This window comes from Anguilla anguilla, chromosome 2 (genome assembly GCF_013347855.1).
Source record: "Anguilla anguilla isolate fAngAng1 chromosome 2, fAngAng1.pri, whole genome shotgun sequence".
Lineage (NCBI taxonomy): Eukaryota > Metazoa > Chordata > Actinopteri > Anguilliformes > Anguillidae > Anguilla > Anguilla anguilla.
In genome coordinates this window covers 72,135,070-72,156,034 of record NC_049202.1, presented here as the reverse complement: position 1 = coordinate 72,156,034, position 20,965 = coordinate 72,135,070, and the positions used below count along the sequence as shown (strand labels likewise).

The 20,965-nt window shown below is 46.5% G+C and overlaps 2 protein-coding genes across 4 annotated transcripts in view; one reads left to right on the top strand and one right to left on the bottom strand.

Annotated features, from left to right (window-relative positions):
• LOC118219617 (cytochrome P450 2K1-like) overlaps positions 1-20,965 on the top strand; it is a 607,214-nt gene that overhangs the window by 163,428 nt on the left and 422,821 nt on the right. The window lies entirely within an intron of this gene.
• Positions 490-20,000, bottom strand: LOC118219605 (procollagen galactosyltransferase 1-like). 2 transcript variants are annotated; one of them, XM_035402914.1, is made up of 12 exons: positions 19,653-20,000; positions 8,774-8,884; positions 7,557-7,677; positions 6,446-6,580; positions 5,889-6,093; positions 5,146-5,265; positions 4,562-4,638; positions 4,057-4,163; positions 3,232-3,364; positions 2,856-2,983; positions 2,033-2,239; positions 490-762 (listed from the first exon to the last, which is right to left on the bottom strand). In XM_035402914.1, exons 1-12 carry the CDS (start codon positions 19,868-19,870, stop codon positions 495-497), a joined length of 1,830 nt encoding a protein of 609 aa, XP_035258805.1. In that variant the 5' UTR covers positions 19,871-20,000; the 3' UTR covers positions 490-494. The 2 variants fall into 2 exon arrangements, with proteins under 2 accessions (XP_035258805.1, XP_035258806.1); XM_035402915.1 differs by having other exon boundaries at positions 7,557-7,674.

Genomic DNA, 20,965 nt, shown 5'->3' with positions numbered 1-20,965 from the left:
TTGTTTCCTTGCTTTTTTACTTCACAAACCTCCTGGTCTGCGGGAGGCACAAACCAACTCTGGATTTAAAAAAGGAGATTAAATGAGAGGAATGAGTTGTGTGCACCCAGGAAACAATCCCAGCAGTCCTTGGGGAAAAATGCATAAAGAGACTGGAATCTCCTTCCAACCCCTAAACCACCACAATCCCACCTCATCGGTGCCTACTGAAGACAGTCCCATCCCATGTGTCTGTTTGTCCCGTCTGTCTGTCCCGCACCCTCCTGCTACCCAATCACAGCATTGATTAATCTTCCCAACCCCCTTTTCCTGCTTCTCTTCCTCGCCATATTTCTCTGTCAATCTCCCTCCCTCTCCCTCTCTCTGCCGTCTCCATCCTCCCCTCCCTGCTCGCCCCTTGTCCTCTCCCCCTGCGTGTCTTTCCCTCCCTCCCTCTCCCTCTCCCCGCACCCCCCCCCCCCCCCCCCTCCCCCCCTCCCTCCTCCCCCCCTCCCTCATAGCTCGTCGCGCGCGGTGCTGTCGAGGGCGGACTGGAGCACGTCGCTGTTCTGGGCGTCGGAGCTCAGCTCCTCCTGCTCCTGGGTCTTCCGCGAGCGGGCGCGGTCCCAGTCCGTGCGCGCCTCCTCGTTGTCCCACACCGTGGACGTCTCCGTGTCGCTGACGTAGCCCTCGTCGCCCGTGTAGTGGGTGGGGTACACCAGCAGGGGCTCCGCCGAGAAGGCCTTCAGGTCCCGCCGCTCGAACGGCTCCATGTACTCAGAGCTGGGGAACAGAAGATGGAACAAGATTGGCGGGAACAGAAGATGGAACAAGATGGAGGGAGCAGAAGATGGAACAAGATGGAGGGAACAGGAGATGGAACAACATGGAGGTAACAGAAGATGGAACAACATGGAGGCAGCAGAAGATGGAACAAGATGGAGGGAGCAGAAGATGGAACAGAATATGGAGGGAACAGAAGATGGAACAAGATTGGAGGGAACAGAAGATGGAACAGAATGTGGAGGGAACAGAAGATGGAACAACATGGAGGCAGCAGAAGATGGAACAGAATAAGGAGGGAACAGAAGATGGAACAAGATGGAGGGAACAGAAGATGGAACAGAATATGGAGGGAACAGAAGATGGAACAAGATTGGAGGGAACAGAAGATGGAACAGAATGTGGAGGGAACAGAAGATGTAACAAGATGGAGGTAACAGAAGATGGAACAAGATGGAGGGAACAGTAGATGGAACAAGACTGGAGGGAACAGAAGATGGAACAGAATGTGGAGGAAACAGAAGATGAAACAAGATGGAGGTAACAGAAGATGGAACAAGATGGAGGGAACAGAAGATGGAACAAGATTGGAGGGAACAGAAGATGGAACAGAATGTGGAGGGAACAGAAGATGGAGCAAGATGGAGGGAAAAGAAGATGGAACAAGATTGGAGGGAAGAGAAGATGGAACAGAAGATGGGAACACTCTGTCATAGACACACGGGGGAGATACACGGACAGATTCGGACACAGTACAGGCCCCAGTGCCCACACCCTCGCTCCTGAAAAGGACAGACGCTGTAAAACATGACCGCAGAAAGAAGAGCGCATGTGCTGTCACTGTAAGACAGGAGAGGTGGAGACTGGAGACGCACTTTCTCTGTTATTGCAAAAAATTCAAATATAAGGAAAATATGGCTTTAAAAAATTTCTCTGCCCTGACAAAGCATGAAAAACTGCAAATCCTGTTAGGAGAAGAACTGACGGCCCCAATTACAGTAAAATACATATCAGCTTGCTGTAACCTGATACAGAGTGAACACTAACATCTCTGTTACCATTTAAAGTTACAGATTATTAGCTTTGAAAAAATATATCATCGTACTGTCATTGTTTTTTGTGCAACTACTGTACGACTAAAACTTTTCGTACTCCCAACAGGGAAAGCAGCGACAGAGAGGGATAAAGAACAGGAGGAGAGCAAAAGAAACAGGAAGTGAGGTCACAGAGGAGGAGAGGGAGGCGGGACCCAAGAGTGAATTGCACCCACATTGGATGCTTGTTGTACATGACGGGAAGGAACTCGTCCACCGGCAGCATCCTCCTCAGAGGCTCCGCCTCCAGAAGCTTCCTGGCGCCTTGCAGTGACATCATGTAGCCCAGCGTCCAATAGGAGTAGTCGGCCTCCACGAGGCTGTGGATATTGGGCACAGACCTCTCGGGGTGATCCACCTGCATGCGCTTCCTTCCAACATATCTGACGGAGGGGGAGAGAGGAGGGGAGAGCGGGGGAGAGAGCCTGATTAAAAACTATTAATTATTCATTCATTTATTACTATAATTAAAATGACTTTTAGCATTATTATGTTTCTACGTTTTTATAATTATTGTAAGCACGCCTGGTTTGTTACCCAGCATACTCACAGGTGCTCATTTTATATGTCAGACTTTTAAACACGTTTTGTCTACGCTTTGGAATACTGCTCTGTCTGTCCTGACAATAAAGCACCACTGAACAGGACTGAACTGAATTGAGAGAGAGAGAGTGATAGAGAGACAGATAGAGAGAGAGAGAGATAGAGAGACAGATAGAGAGAGAGAGAGAGAGAGAGACAGATAGAGAGAGAGCGAGAGAGAGAGAGAGAGCGAGAGAGAGATCTCATTATAAAATCAGAAATTGACAGCTATTTGAGCTTGGCTTGTGGTCCAGTTAATCACAAATAGGGTCATACTATCATCAGGTATATATTATATTTTTATATTATCATACTATTTAATTTAATTTTATATAATATGTCAATTATTTTTTTTCCCCTGGCTTCCAGGTATATTTGGATGCAGTTCCGGAGGGTACCAGTAGGGGCTGCACTCACATAAGATCCCAGTCCAAGCCTTGGCTCTCCACCTCGTGCATCAGGTTCTGAAGGCGACGCTTGAAGAAGACCTCGAAGCGAAGGTCATCCTCAATCACCAGGGAGGTCTTGAGGCCTCGCTCCACAATCTGCCAAAGGAACAGTCAGTCAGTCGCTCTCTCTCTCTCTGCCCCCCTCCCCCCACCTCTCTCTCTCTCTAACACACACACACACACACACACACGCACACACAAAGTGTCTCTCCCCTATAAAATTAAACAAACACCCACAAAAAACTGAAAATAGACAAACGTGCCCAATAGGGACTCACACTCACACGCGTCCAACAACCACACAGCGTAGGCCCAAAAGCCTGGGCCTCGCCTGTTTCACTCACCTCCTTCCAGATGTTATAGTGGGAGAGGAAGCAGCCCATCTCTCCCTTGGTGATCGGCCGACCGTGGTAGGGGTCACTATACCCTGGAAGCATCTCGATCCCCATGGCCTGAATCAGACTCATATTCAGCGCACTGATAGAAGGAGGGAGGCAGAGAGAAAGAAAGAGAGAGAGGCAGAGACAGCAAAGGAGAAAGATATTGAGGGAAATGCAGGGTGAGAAAAAAAGGGATAAAGAATGACAGGGGGCAAAAGATATTGGGGGAGTGAGAGAGATGTGTTGAGTTCTCACAGTGTATAGTAGCCAAACACAGTACACTGACCAAAAAATGTGAACTTATTAGGGTACAATGTTTAGTAGTGAACTGATTTGTCAAGAAATACATACTGGGGATAATATATTGACCTATAATGGCTACTGTAAATTGACTGGTAAAGGTAATTGCAGTATATTAACTGGCACGGTTGGTTACAGTCTATTGATTAGTAAGGATGCATTGGTTACTGTAGACCTGTGGTAACCAACCCTGTTCCTGGAGATCTACCGTCCTGTAGGTTTTCACTCCAACCCTAACAAGGCACATCTCATTCAACAGCTAGAGATCTTGTTAAGCTGCTAATTAGTACAGTCAGGTATGCCAAATTAAGGTTGAAAGGACAGTAGATCTCCAAGAACGGGATTGGTTACCAAGGATAGCAGATCTCCAAGAACGGGGGGTTGGCTACCACTGCTGTAGACCGATAGTTAAGGGTATAATTATAGCGCGCTGATTGGTTGGTCTGGACGCAGCGTATTAAACTGTAATGATCTGATTGGAGCACACACCTGCCGTCCACGGCCGTGATGACCTTGCAGGCGATCTCCTGCTCGTAAAGGCTGCGCAGCATTCGCTCCCTCCGGTCCGCGCGCCTCAGCAGGTTAATCATGAACACCTGAGGAGACACGGACCCGTCAGCCAATCAGCGCCCGGACACGCCCCCGCCAGGACGCCGCTCGGCCAATCAGCGCTACGACAGGCCCTGTGAATCAGCCTATCAGCACCAGGGCGAGCCATGTGAATGCGATTTGCGCGTGTGACTGAGCGGGCACGTGTGTGTGTGTCTGTGTGTGTTTGCGTAGCATTTCAAAAGCAAAACCATAAAACAAAATCTGCCTGGTATAAGGTTAACTGAATAACTGGTCAACAACCACAGTGCCTACATTAATTCACCAGTCCTCTATTGCATGGGTGTGACACACTCCTTCTTATCATTTATTCTTAGCCTACCCCCTCTCCCCCACTATGCCCTATACCCCCCAAACGCTGCCCCCCCCCCCCCATCCCCCTCACCTCATCAAAGCCCATCTTGTCAGGCTGTTTGGGGTGGACAGAAATGTGGCTGGTGGGCTCCAGAGGGGGAGATCGCACTGAGGAAACACAGACCAAGAGCTGGAGTACACCGATATGACACAGAGAATATTATGATGATGATTATTATTATTATTATTATTACTATTATGTGTTTGTTATGTCTATATGTTGAACAGTATAGTCTTAAGACAGACAGTTGATATATGTCATTTACATCTTCTTTATGCGCTCTGCCAATACTACCTTGGCTGTCCTTACAATTTAATTGAATTGAGAGAGAGAAAAAGAGAGAGAGAGATGGAGAGGGGGAAAAAGAGAGGGGCAGAGGGATGCAGTGAAGGAGAGGGACGGGAGATAGAGAGGCAGGAAGAGAGAAGGAAGTAAAATGAGTAAAAAAGAAAACGACAGCATAAAAAAGAGAGAGGAAGAAAGGAAGAGGAAGAGAAGAGAAACAAATATAGACACAGTGAAGACGATTCCTGCACACTTCTGCTGTCCCTGATCCACAATTCTCCTTTGACCCTTGACCTTTGACGCTCGACCCCCGCACCCTCCCCACTCACCCATGACCTCCAGCACGGTGTGAAGGAAGCTGTCGGACTCGTCCCGCAGAGAGCTGTGGGACCGCAGGGGGACGGGAAAGTACCCATAATTCTCTCTGTTGCACAGGAACATCTGCACCTCTTGGGGGGGAGAGACGCCAGGGTTAGGCAGGATGTTGGCTGAGTCCTGAGATCCTGAGATCCAGCTCGGGGATTCGCCCAGAGCAGCAGGAGAATACTTCCTCTTTGAGAAAAGCATCATGGGATATCTAATCACCACAGTGAGGCAGGGGGAGTTCATTTCAATCGCTTATTTTTACTTCCTGCATCCCTTCCTTCCGTCCTTTCCTTGTTTCCTTAGCTCCACCCAAAGGGAGGACAGAAGGAAGAGATGCAAGGATGAGATACGAGGACGAGAGGAATCGAGGGAACGCGTATCAGGCAAATGGAACATCCTTTCAGCCAAGTGCCAGTTTCACAGACGTGGCTGATGGGGAGAGGTGGATCCACGGGTGGATTATTTATGTCACGCATTCTGAAAAAAAAAAAAATTCTACAAAGCATGTACTCATGAATCTCCTCCTCCAGGATCCCCCTAGCTCCTTCAAGGAGCATTTAACAGGTTGGAACGTCCTTAAAGATGGCGGACCTCGATCAATTTCCTCGTCACGCGAGAGCCGAGGAGCCGAGGTCGGACAAACACAAGCGATCGGAATGAACCCAAGTCCTCTGACTCAATTACCCAGCATGCTCCTGGGGCTCACCTGCCATGCGGGCGGAGAAGGCGAAGATGATGATGTCGTCGAAGGCCCAGTTGTAGTCGGGGTGGGGCGGGTGGAAGGCCAGCTGGCGGGACGCCGCCTTGCGCAGGTCGATCAGGAAGGTGGAGTGCACCATGGGAACGCCAAAGCAGCCCTGCCTCTCACGCTTCCTGATTGGCAGGTAAGCCGGCGTCCGCTTGTAGTAGCCCTGAAGGGGGCAGTAGAGAGACAAAATGCCATGGACCATCTGTGACACACACACACACACTCACATACACACACCCACACACACACCCACCCACACACACACACACACACTCACACACAAACTCACTCACACACAGGCACACACCCACATATACACACACGCACACCCACGCACATACTCACTCACTCACATACACACAAACTCACAGGCACACACACATACTCACACACATACACACACACACCCACACACAAACGCACACACACACAAACACATACACTCACTCACATACACACTCACACACACACACCCACACACAAACTCACAGGCACACACACACACACACACACACCTGCAAGGTCATCCCGCACCAGAAGTTAGAATAGGCTGCTCTGGATTCCAGCATAGGAGCCACTATGGTCTTATTCTCCCTGATGAGCTTCCACAGTACGTCCTGATGGGTCAGCAGGTTGTCACAGTCCACCAGCTGGAGACAGAGAAGGGGGAAGGGAGAGGGGACTTCTGATTGGTCAAGTCGCTCTCACCAAGACCATATATAGGTCATGGAATTTTAATGTATTTTTCAGTTATTGGCAGTTAACAGTCAACAGCAACACCAAGATGTCTGTTGCCTCTGGGTGTTTTTACAGTCTAACAGAATGTTGTTGCATCTGAAGTGACATTTCTCTACGGGGTTTCCTGCTCACAGAAATGCATCTGTTACTAAACTCACATTATTACTACTCTCCTGCTGCTCCAAATTACATCATTTATTTTTGTACTCAGTATGCCAGTGGCTTTGCTATGACCTGCATATTCATGAATATGCGCTATGTACTCTGAAATGAAACTAATGTTTAATGGACATGTGTCCACAGGCCCTGCTGCAAGGGTTGACTGGTGAAGCAGAGTAGGCGCTATCCCACTCACTGCCACAAGGGGACAGTGTGTGTGCATGCAGGCCAGACCATGGCGCGGTCAGCCATGAACAGTAGCTACCAACACTCCGGTAATTACACATTACAAGCTTCAGATCACAGGGGCCAGGAAAATAAGATGGCAACAGCACTGAAGCTTCAGATAAATCAAAGTACAGCAGGGTTATAATTTTAAAACAGAAGAGTAGAGTTCCGATTTCTTCTCTCTCTGTCTCTCTCGCTTGCTCTCTATTTCTCTTTCTCACTCAGCTGAAAGTGCCAATTTGGGTGAATCATGTTTCATGTACTGTGTGCGTGTGCATGTGTGTGTGTGTGCGTGCGTGTGTGTGTGTGTGTGTGTGTGTGTGTGGGGGGGGAGGGTTTTGGAGACGCACCAGGTAATGGGGGGGGGGGGGGGTGGAGGGCAGGGGGGAGGGTTTTGGAGACGCACCAGGTAATAGTGGGTGGAGGGCAGGGGGGAGGGTTTTGGGGGGGGGGGGGGGGGCAGGGGGGTGGAGGGCAGGGGGGAGGGTTTTGGAGACGCACCAGGTAATAGTCGCTCCACATTTCGCGGGCCGTCTCCAGGGCCGCCTGCCGCAGCTTCATCACGTGCTCGTAGCGCTGGCTCGTCCACTGCTTCGGCCCCGTCTCGTCCCCAAAACCCCTGCTGGGTAAAGGGTGCTCAGAGGACGGGACGCTCACACAACACACACTCACACACTGAGTCCCACAATAACTCACACAACACACACTCACACACCGAGTCCCAAAATAACTAACACAACACACTCACACAATAACCCACAATAACTAACACAACACACACTCACACAATAACCCACAATAACTAACACAACACACACTCACACAATAACCCAAAATAACTAACACAACACACACTCACACACTGAGTCCCACAATAACTAACAACACACTTATACCAGAACACACACTCACACAATAACCCACAATAACTAACACAACACACTTATACCAGAACACACACACACACTGAGTCCCACAATAACTAACACAACACACTTATACCAGAACACACACACACTGAGTCCCACAATAACTAACACAACACACTTATACCAAAACACAGACTCACACACTGAGTCCCACAATAACTAACAGAACACACTTATACCAGAACACACACTCACACACTGAGTCCCACAATAACTAACACAACACACTTATACCAGAACACACTCACACACTGAGTCCCACAATAACTAACATAACACACTTATACCAGAACACACACTCACACACTGAGTCCCACAATAACTAACACAACACACTTATACCAGAACACACACTCACACAATAACCCACAATAACTAACACAACACACACTCACACACTGAGTCCCACAATAAGTAACATAATAACTAACAGACACAGAACACAAAACACAGAACACTAAAAGACTTATTTTCTCTCTCTCTTTCTCTACTCCTTTCTTTCTCTGTCCCTCTATCCCTCTATCTCTTCCTTCTCTCTCTCCCCCCTCTCTCTCTCCATTCCTCTATCTCTACCCCCCCTCCCCCTCTCTCTCTCTCTCTCTCACACACACACACACACGGCTGGCACAGAGAGTATCCTGGCACAGGTAAACACAGCTGGTATAGAGACCAGCTGGAGACAGGCAGAGTTACAGCTGGTAAGTACACTGGCCTGAGACAGACAGGGTTAGGGCTAGCACAGAGTTACCTGAGAGACAGGTAGAGTGACAGGCAGCGCTGGAGACTCACCTGGACTCCTCCAGAGGTCTCCACTCCACATAATGATAGAGATTCTGTACCTGGATTAGCCAATCTCGCAGGATCACGGTTGTGTTGTCTACATTATGGTCTGTCGCCACCCTGCGGATACACAACAAAATAAACCCGTTTACCTTGCAAAAAAAACCTGTTGGTCTACACCTATTAAACACACACATCACATACACTGTCAAACGCCTGTACCAACACACACCAGTACTCTCACGCACACCTGTAAGTCCACACACCTGCACTGACACACACCTATACTCTCTCACACACACACACACACCTGTACTCTCGCACACACCTACACTCACACACACACACACACACCTGTACTCTCGCACACACCTACACTCACACTCACACACACACACACACACCTGTAATCTCGCACACACCTACACTCACACACACACACACACACACACCTATACTCTTGCACACACCTACACTCACACACACACACACACACACACACCTGTACTCTCACACACACCTGCACTGACACACACCTGTACTCGCACACACACCTGAATGTCCGCACACCTGCACACGCACACACACCTGCACTGACACACACCTGTACTCTCTCACACACCTGTATGTCCACACACCTGCACTCGCACACACATGCACTGACACACACCTGTACTCGCACACACCTGCATTCACACACACCTGTACTCTCACACACTTGTACTCTCACACACCTGTATGTCCACACAGCTGTACTTTCACACACCCCTCTTTCCTTTAGGGGTTTGATCTTAACACATCACCTCTAACGTACACAAACACACACTTCTTACATACTCATTCATTCATACACACTTTTTAGATATTCTTTTATTTGTTTATACACACGCACACACACAGATACATGCGCGCGCGCACACTCACACACACGCACACACTTTTCACATATACACTTATTCATTCATTCACACACATACATGCACACACACAAAGCAGGAGGAAGGAAGCATGTAACAGTAGTCTGGGTGTGCTGTGTGCTTGTGATTGGCTGTTTCTTTGTGCTGATGTGGGTCATGCAGACAGGGTTTCTGAAAAAGAGAACCCGTGATGAGGAAATGAAACTGGACACAGCGGCTCAAATCACAGCAAGACAAGCCAGTCCATTCAGCCGAGCCCAGAGAGACTGATCGCTGCAAGACAGGCCAGTCCATTCAGCCGAGCCCAGAGAAACTGATCGCAGCAAGACAGGCCAGTCCATTCAGCTGAGCCAAGAGAGACTGATCACAGCAAGACGGGCCAGTCCGTTCAGCCGAGCCCAGAGAAACTGATCACAATAGAGCAGGCCAGTCCATTCAGCTGAGCACAGAGAGACTGATCACAGCAGTGCACGCCAGTCCATTCAGATGAGCCCTGAGGGTATAACATTTAGGGGCCCTAATGGATAACATTTAGGGCCCTACTGGATAACATATCAAACTGTACTGATTGACATTTAAGGCCCCACTGCCACCAAGACACAGGACCATAGGTTCTATTAGAAATAACAGCGATGGGCATTTTAAGGTCACAGAGCGTCAGGTAAAGGTAAAGCATCAGTTCAGACCACAGAGACAATCCTGTGGTCGTCGTGTCCATTATAATGACAAAAAACTGGAATGTAAGCTCCAAACTGAAGTGGTTTCACAGCTGAATTGATTTCATGGAGAGCGGTTATGTTTCACCTTTTAAGGGCTTAAGCACAATAACAACCACGTTTAAAAGATCTTGTGAGTGCCGAACCCCTCAAGCACTAAAAAACACACCCATTGCTCTTGTGTAATCTTCTGCTACTTTCAAAGGGTACATTAAATTAATCACAACGGGCAAAACCCTGCAACTTTCACTACATAGTTAAAGCCAGATGGCATCCACAAGACCAGTGGTTCTTAACCTGGGTTCGGTCGAACCCTAGGGGTTCGGTGAGTCGGTCTCAGGGGTTCGGTGGAGCCTCCGCCGCAGAGGTCCACCCCTCAGTCTAGTCTGCAGTTAGTTAGTTTTTTTACTAAAGAAGGGTTCGGTGAATGAGCATATGAAACTGGTGGGGTTCGGTGCCTCCAACAAGGTTAAGAACCACTGCATTAGACTATACTCTCAATGTTAACAGCAGACCACTCTGACAACTGACCACCCAAACCTCACACCACGCTAACCCCAGACCACGCTAACCCCCCAGACCAGGCTAACCCTGGACCAGGCTTACCCCAGATCAGGCTATCCCCAGACAAAGATAATGACAATCCATGCTAATGCCAGTACATGCTAATACCAGTCCATGCTAACACAAGTCCATGCTAATAAATGTCCACTGTAATCCATTAACATGCTAACGCAAATAAATCTGAACTGAAACCATAGCAGCTTGGCAGGATTTATGGGGTGGCTGCTGAATTGTTTGCTACACTATGCACAGCTGTAGCCACACTATATAAAGGGTGAGACACAGGCTAGATTACTTTTTCAGCTGTTTAGCTGAGAGAGAGAGAGAGAGAGAAAGAGAGAGAGCTGATGTCCTAAGCTCATTCAGACAAACTAATAGAAAAAAAACTGTCCTAAATTTAGGCAGAACAGAAAGAAAGTACATTCTGTGCTTCTCTGAAAACAGACTGAATCAGGCTAAAAAAAAAAATAAAAAAAAAACGGAAAAAGACTAAAACAGACTAAAGCAAAACAAATGATCACTCTTGGAAGGGAAACAGATTGTGTGTGTGTGTGTGCGAGAGAGAGGGAGAGAGAGAGAGAGAGAGAGTGTGGTGTGGTGTGGTGTGTGTCTGCGTTAGTGTTTGCGAGCGTGTGCGTGTGTGTACACGAGCCTGGCCATTATGTAATTATATACAGCGGCATGCGGGAGGAAACACCACTCAGGGTGAACCGCGGGCCGGCCGAAATAATGGCCACTGGCACACGAGCGGCCGCCCGCGGCTCGATCGAGCCCCCGCTCTCCCGAAAACGCAGGCCTGGGGGTACGGAGCAGCCCCCCGCGTGAACGGGTAGGAGCAGGGTGGGGCGCTGGGCTTGTAACCGAAAGGTCGCAGGTTCGATTCCCGAGTAGGACGCTGCCGTTGTACCCTTGAGCAAGGTACTTAACCTGCATTGCTTCAGTACATATCCAGCTGTATAAATGGATACAATGTAAAATGCTGTGTAAAAAGTTGTGTAAGTCGCTCTGGATAAGAGCGTCTGCTGAATGCCTGTAATGTAATGTAATGTTCTGTGCGCGCTGGGACAGTTCGAGACGAAAAAAAGCCACATTTTAAAACACGACCCACCCAAACGCGGAATTAATATCTGGTAAATATCTGCTCCTGTGCAAACTGATGCTTCCTGGTTTGAGCACGGTTTAAAATCAGCTTTGTGTGCTGCCGAGGACCAGCCAATCAGCGGCCAGGAAACCTAGCCCTCCGGCCTGGCTGCAGCATGTGGAGTTCACAAGCGTGTGTGAGAACAGCGGTGCAGCATAAAACACACACACACACACTCTGCATGTACCTGTCTGTGTACACACACACACACACACACACACACACACACTCACTGAATGTACTCATCTGTACACACACACACACACACTCTGCTTATATTTGTCTGTACACATACACACACACACACACACACACACACTGAATGTACCCATCTGTACACACACACACATGCGCGCACACTCTACATCTGGCTCTCTGTAAGCACACAAACATATGCCACGTACACACACAAACACACACACACACACACACACACTCAAACACTCACTCCACATATGGCTCCCTGTAAGCACACATTCATATGGCGCACACATATGTGCAGATATGGAGGAGGATCCCACCCTGCACTGTCCGGCCCCATGTGAATAGCTACTAGCAAAGTCCCAGCAGGAGCCAATCCATTTCAGGATTTCACACTAACCTCTGCCCTTAATTATTTAATCAGCCCTAATCAGCCAAATTATTCATTTGATCTGATGTTTTTAAAAAAAAAGTTAAATCATGAGCTACAGTTGCAGACCGCACATTCATCAGCTTTAAACCCAAACAGGAGCCAATCAGCACTGCTGTACACAGGTATTACGGAAAAAACAACAACACACACACACGCACACACACACACACACACACGCACCAGATGCTAATGGTAGACACAGGATTTCCACACAGTTGTCCATACTTGTGCAGCATAATTGGTCATTTAGAGAGACTCATTATCGCCGTCTGAGAAAGCTCAGATTGAGGTGATTGCAGACAGTTTTCCATTAAAGGCGCTTCCGTCAACGTTAACTGAATACAGAAACAGGCAGCCAGCATGCAGCTGCACAAGGTCACTGGAGGTCTTCCTAAAGGCAAACTGTGTTTTTTTCCAGTTTACGCAACATATTTCTTCAGTTTACATCATCACTAAATCTCAGGCGCACATTCTGGAAAAATTCGTCTAAACATGGCCTCTCTCCCTGTCAGCAACGTCCAGGGTCTTAAACAGGAAACGTAATAAAGGTCAAAAATGTTCAAATAGGAGCCTTGACCTTAAAAAAAAAAAAACCTACTTGCCGATATAGAACATGCTGTCCCAAATGCAAACATTTCACTGCCTGCACACAAAAAACATTATATTTTATAAACATTATTACATTACATTACATTACAGGCATTTAGCAGACGCTCTTATCCAGAGCGACGTACAAGTGCATCAGTTCAAGGTGCAGAGGTGCAGAAAAACACACTAGAGTGAAGTAAAGATCGTAGTGCCTGAAGTGACCACATAGATCAGGACTCCAACCCTGTAGGGCAACCTGTTCAGCAAACAACAATCCTGCCAAGTACAAACTAGCACTGAAATCACATTTGCCTAGTCAGAATCAGACAAAAACAAAAACTATCCTGCAAAATAAAAACTAACGTGATCGTATTAGCCTAACTAGGTACATTGAGCTAAACTATAGGCTAGGGAGGGGTGGGGGGAGGTGCAGCCTGAAGAGATGAGTCTTTAGTCTGCGTTTGAAGGTAGTCAGATTCTCATTATATTTTCACACAATATAGTCTGCATGCGGCGTGACCTCACACTCTTCATTAGTTTATGCACACAGGCACAAACTCTCCTGAGGTTCTGATCCAAGTGCTGTAGAGCGATGCGGATGTATTAGACAGACTGCCTTTTCTTTTGTTGGGAAATTACAAAGATGACTTATTTCAGCGTGCGTCTTTATGCTTAGTGCCTTATCGTGGTTGCTGGGCTGCCCAACATATAGTCTGGGCATGTTGCCAAATATGTAACCTCTAATTTTTAATTAGTTCACCTAGAGAAAGATTTATTGTTGTTCCTTATCTCTTTGCAAAAAAAACTGTAAATTTCTCTGTCTGTCCAGAAGGTATAAAACTTGCTGAGCAAACTGCCGATTTTCAGAGAACTACACGAAACCGCAGACACTGTATTTCTCTCCATGACATCATGTGTTAAAGCTTCTCAACCTTGACTGAAGTCTGGTTGACTTCTGGTCTGAATAACTGTAGAACTGAGTTATTCCTCAACAAGTGAGAGGGAGAGAGAGAGCAGGGGAGAGAAGGAGAGAGAAGGCAAGAAAGAGAGAGAGAGAGAGAGAGAGAGACAGGATGGGAAAGAGAAAGAGGGGTGAGACGGGAAGCAAGTGAGAGAGAGGGGGGAGGAGGGAGATGGGAGGGTGAGAGAGAGAGGGAGAGAGGAGGGGGGAGGTGTATTTGTGATGGGGGCTTTGTGCAGCTCTACTAGATAAAGGGACACATACCTCATGTGCAGTGTGATTTCTACAGAGTCTGCAGGTCTGGCCAACCCAGCCCCCAGCCCCCAGCCCCCAGCCCTGTCTGTCTCACTGGCACTGTCAAAACTTTATACCTCTCTCTCACTCGCTCACACACTCGCACACTCGCATGCACACTCACATGCACACAAGCACACACACACACACACACACACACACACACACACACTGAAGCTGAATTCTGAATGAGGCAAGTTGGCTCTGTTGCTCAGCAGGGATAAAACACATGCGCTTCCGTAACCCAGGAAACCCAATAATGCCGCCATCCCCGCCCTTTAACCGCAACGCTGTTCCCGCACCGTGGTGACGATGGCATCAAACGGTCACCGCGGTAACGAGCTCATCACTGCCGAGACTGTCAATGTCAGCTTCACTGTTGAGACTGTCGCCACGGTAACATGATCGTGATCCCGCACACCATCACACCAGTAATGCTGAAACAACAGGCAGACACTAATTGAACCAATCAGTAGCAACAACAGACAGTAAGAAGACCAATCAGGTGCAAGGATACAGACAGTAATTGAACCAATTAGTTGAGACGATACAAACAGCAAGCAAAGATAATAAACAATAGCTGGGATCCAACCAAGATCTGGCATTACTAGTTCATGACTTTCACTCAAAATGCAATATAAGATTCAGAATTAATCATCAAGTGCAGCCCGTGAATAAAAATCAGAATGCATACTTAAGTGTAGGTTGCATTTAAGGTCACGTTATCAGCTTTGCGTGAGCTACAAGATTCTGAACATGCTAAAGGTCTTAGTAACTCAGGCCCTAGATCTTTAAAGGGTAGTACTGTGCACAGTGAATGGAAAAAAAAGAACTCCAAGCACACTGGAGCAATGCAGCTAACACGCACATTCACAGAGCGGAATAATACTGCATATTAGAACAGAAAAAGTGTGGAACTGCACATCGCCACCCCCGTCCCCCACACCCCCCTCTCTGCTCCCGGGCCAAACTCCCGCTGACTGTGACGCAGCTGGCAGCGCCTGAGTGCTTCCCTGTGTCTCCGACAGAGAGGCAGACCAGAGGCCGACTCGAACGCAGACACGTGGGGGAAACAGGAAATTGCTCTCCCGTTTGCTAACCCTTTAAGGCGCGAGGCCACAAATGTGTGATTAGAACGTTCTGAACTGAACATTCTAATGCTGATGTCACAGTCGCTGCCGGTAAACCGAAAGAAGCGGAGTTCTAGAACACTGACACAGAATTTTGAAAAATAAAAAATCTGCTCTTCAAAGGGTTAAACAGGTCCTGATGCCCAGTGTGCTTTGAACAGCCACCACCCTGCACCCTTAATAATAATAATAATAATAATAATAATGCAATTGGATTAAATTTTATTTGCGTGGTATGTTTTACAGAGGCTCTGTCACAAACATGGTTTGCAGAAACAGGAAATAAGGAAAATTAGGCAAGACTGAGCCTGAACCCCCAAAAATTCAGTGAGCGAGGTTAAAAGGGGGTCCCACTGTTCTCAAGACATTATTGTCCAGGACATTTTACGTGACCAACACCAGTAACATACAGAGGGGAAGACAGTGATTGTGGACTGGGGGATGTCGATTAGAGATAACACGGGAAGGGGGCGGGGCCACTGCCATCATGGACCTGTGGTGAACCTGTGGTTTTGGCCGATAACTGAAAATATTTTCCAGAACAACCAACGTTTCTCCAGCACATTTAGGCAATATGCTCGTTTTCCATGACTTTTCCATGACAGGAAAACCGAATAAAGATTTCCAGGACGCGTTGGAACCCTGTTTAAAAAAAGAACTCCTGAGCGGCAGGAAAAAAAGAAAAAGAAAAAAAAAACTTTCAAGAAAAAACTTGCCAGTGGGAAGAAATCTCTGGAGAAACTGGGATATGGAGGAGGATCCCACCCTGCACTGTCCGGCCCCATGTGAATAGCTACTAGCAAAGTCCCAGCAGGAGCCAATCCATTTCAGGATTTCACACTAACCTCTGCCCTTAATTATTTAATCAGCCCTAATCAGCCGAATTATTCATTTGATCTGATGTTTTAAAAAAAAAAGTAAAATCATGAGCTACAGTTGCAGACTGCACATGCATCAGCTTTAAACCCAAACAGGAGCCAATCAGCACTGCTGTACACAGGTATTACGAAAAAAACAACAACACGCACACATGCACACACACTCACACACACACACGCACTCACACACACATGCACTCACACTCACACACACGCACTCACACACACATGCACTCACACTCACACACGCACGCACTCACACACACATGCACTCACACTCACACACACACACGCACTCACACACACATGCACTCACACTCTCACACACATACACACGCACTCACACACACACACACATAAATGATCAACCGGTAGATCCACCTCTCCACATCTGTAACGTATGTAACTGATGCGAATTCAAACTGACGCTTGACTGAGCAAGGACATTCCGTTTGCCTGATAAAAGTCTCCTCGATTCCTCTGTTCTTGAGTATCTCTTCCCTGCGTCACAGACACGCACCCATCAGCTTACACACAATTTCACAGAAACATACACTCGCACGTGCATACACATGTGCATCAACGTACGCACATGTGCACAGACCCGCGCACACACACACACACATGCACGTGTGGACACACATGAGCATCAGCCTATGCACATGGACAGACACACATGTGCACAGGGAGACACAATGTCACACACATGCATAACTGCACGCAACTGCCACACACACACACACACACACGTGTAACATGTGCATATATAGTACAAAGTAAACATTAGCACGTAACCTGTGCAATTATTGACTTTGAAACTACTATAACTATAATATTCACGTTAACTTGTTTATTAAACTCCATGCTTAAAGTTTTAGTCAGGAGGATTGTATTTGAACTATTTTAACTATACCTCTCATCCAACCGAAAATCAAACCAGTAACGTTCTGTGTGCCAACGCCTGGGTCTGCCTCAATGGTGACTAGTTGAGCTGTGTGGATTGGGGGGGGGGGGGGGGGGGGGGGTATAGGACAATTCCAAGGGCCTTAAAAAATACTAGAACATAGGATTTTCTTGGGTGATGGGGCAAATATGAGATATGAGTTATTTTCATGGGGCCAAAATCCCTGCTGGGGACTACCGGTACTGCGCGAGTCGCCCAGTCCCCCGCCGGTTGAGCTTCCCAAAGCAGAGCATGACAGAACATCAAAAACAGCCGAGGAGGACACTTATTATTTAAAACAAGCTGTTGTTTCCTCTGTCTCCTTTAATTTGCCTGTCTGTGAACAAACAGGATCCATTTCTTCTGACACAATCAAATCAGAACTCTTACGTTTTATGTGGATTAAGCTAAATCGGGCTCAGCCTAACCGCTAAAGAAAAAGAAAAAAATACTTCTTGCAGCTTAATAGCTTCAAAAGTAGCCTATTGCCTGGATATTGAGGAAATGACTAACATTTTATTCTTAAATAAATCTCCTATTCAAAATGTTAAACAGTAAAAATAATGAATAAAAAATAATAGAAAACTTTTATCTGTTGCCTTATGTGACGGTCAAAGAGGATTTTGGGGGAAGGGGGTCTGAATGAGTAATACAGTGTTTCGCAGGGTGACGCAATTTCGGCGGAAAAAAAAAAAAAAAAAAAAAACATAAAATGAGGTTCCGACCACACAGGTTCCGAGTCTAGTACAGATGGTAGCACGTTTATGTGAGGGGGAAAATATTCGCGCACAGATACATACATAGGCTATTCGTCACATATTCGAAAAAATTAGTTTTACCTTTTTAAAAAGTCACATCTCGTTGAAATTATTGTTGGACACTTGTTGTGTGGTCAACCTAAGTCATTCGCATACACAAGATCGTACTGTAAACTTTAAACTTCTTCAAGTGGCGATGATATGATTATTGTGGATTAAAATACCGGTGGTGTGTTTTAAATTGTCTTTTTTTTTTTTTTTTTTTTTTGAGGCATGTCTAGAATGAAGGATGGATCTGAATTTGTCGCCAGGGGGGACAGGAAAATAATTTTCTCACCCCTCCAAAAACCTTTTAATTGCTGAATTTACGAATGGAGGATCGGCAATCCTTCGAGCTTCGCCCAAGGTTTGTCTCCCCCCTTTCTCCCATTCAGTAGGCTGCTGTCACTGCCGTTGATTTCGAACGTTATTTATTTTTGAACGGCATAACTTCGGTTTGTGTTAAACAGCCTCGTCTAGATTCACTCAAGAGAATGACAAACCGTGTCTCGAGGAATGCGCTACATGACAGGAGGAAAGTTGAAGGGAGTGGAAGTTTGCTGAAAGCCACTACTGTATTCAATTTGGACACGTCTCAACTAGACTTTACACATGCAGTTAGCGACGGGAGAATAAAAAAGGAGGATGCTATTCTCTTTCTGCGCCTCAAGCGTGGTTTCATAATGGATTGTAAAAAGCCCGCAGCAACCTGAATTAAGATAATTTGCTATTTAACTCGGAGGCTGGCGCAGTACGCCGTAGTTCAGACAACATTAAACACTGAAAAAATTAGAGTGGAGTGCACCCCATGCCAGTCTCTATTTTCTATATGACCCCCGTATACAGAACGGGAGTGTAAACCAGCCGTAACTCAACACGACAAAAAATAGCGCAACATTAAGTAGATGAAACATAACTTGTTCCGTAACGTGTGATTTGTTCCGACTCGATCCACCATCAAGTTCACATAGCCTAATATACCCAAGTGGTTTGGTTAGATTAACGGCTGCGATTCATCTTGAGTATAACCGTTACGCGACATGCATGCATGTACGGTAATTTACATGCAAGTCATGCATTCTAAAGTAGCCTAGGTTATTAGTACACATATACCAACTGTCTTCGTTCTTAAACCCGTCACAACCACCACATTGATGACAATAGTTCCCGTAGTATATGATTAATAAGTGCATAGCAAACATTAACACCGTTGAGGTAGGCGATCATGTTGTCAAACTACAGACTAAGAAATAACCACTAATGTTTGTCTGTAAAGACACCGAAAAGCAGCATACACGCAAAATGGCATTATCATATATTCTTACCAGAGAGCAATACGGTCCTTCGGATAATTCAAACGATCGATAGTACCCAGGAAATGCGGTAATGAGTGCGCCGAGTTGCGGCAGATCATAGCGATGAGCACCCGCGGAGCGAGCAGCGGAGATTCCGGACTCCAGTGCTCCTCGGAGAAGTATCCATGGACGGGCCGGTGAATGAGAATCGACAGCGTTAAACAAGAGAGCAAGGAGAAACGCAGCATCGCAGACGGAGAGTCGGAGAGCAGAGGAGCTTCAACGCTGGCGGGTGAAAGGTACAGTAGCTACACAGGGAGAACTGGGAACGGATCCACTCAATTTACTGACCACAGACACAAATGAAATGAAACGCCTCCCGACACGGGGGTACAAAAAACCAAGAACAAGTTAAAGGGGATGTTCTCTTGTAAGTTAAAGGGGACGATTTTTTTATCAGTCGCGTTACCATATAGGTTACGCGTGGATACAACTTTTTTTTGTTTCTTTCTTGTAAAAAAAAAAAAAAAAAGGCCAGAAAGTTCTATTGGTGTGCTACAGCTCGTCTCCAGTCAGGTTACATGATAATAAGACACTTTATTTTAAAAAGGAAAAAAGAAATTAAATAAAAACTTGTCCCATATACAAACCTGCTTTATTACATGTAGTTAATAAAGAGTGCGATATTGACAAGTAACAATCTAGACATTTTTTTTTTCAAGTTATCGCAAAGCGCCTCCTGCCGAGGAGTCTCTACCCCTTTAAGACTGCAAACTGTTGGAATGTGCCAGAAAGTTCTAGTTTATGGGCGTTGCTAAGACCACCGACCGTACTATGCGTTCGTTTTTTTTCCGTCCCGAGTTTACCGCAGCGACGAGGAGCCGGTATGAATGGCTAGAGGACATACCGAAGTGCCTGGATACTAGAACAAGTAGAGATTTCGCAGATTTAAATCAGCGATTGCAACAACGCGTCATGCTGTCGGACAGACTTTATTGACAACAATGGCACTTTGAGGAATAGATTTAACGTGAACACAATCTAGTTGTTTTGCAGGCTTGTTGTGCGTGCATAGGCTACATATGACCAGGCCCGGTAAGGAGAAGAGTGATTTTATAGACAAGTTTAAACATTTAAATATTGACTGGTGGTCATATACAATTTAATAATTAATTAACTGTATGGTGGAGTTATAAAGTACAGATATCTAATTAATTTAGAATGTGAAAGAATGGTCGCACGAATATGGAGCAAAAACATTTTTGAAAGTATGAGAGATATAGCCTGGCTAATATAAGTGAGGAGATTACCAGTGAGGGCTGTTGTAAAATGGAGTTGCTTTG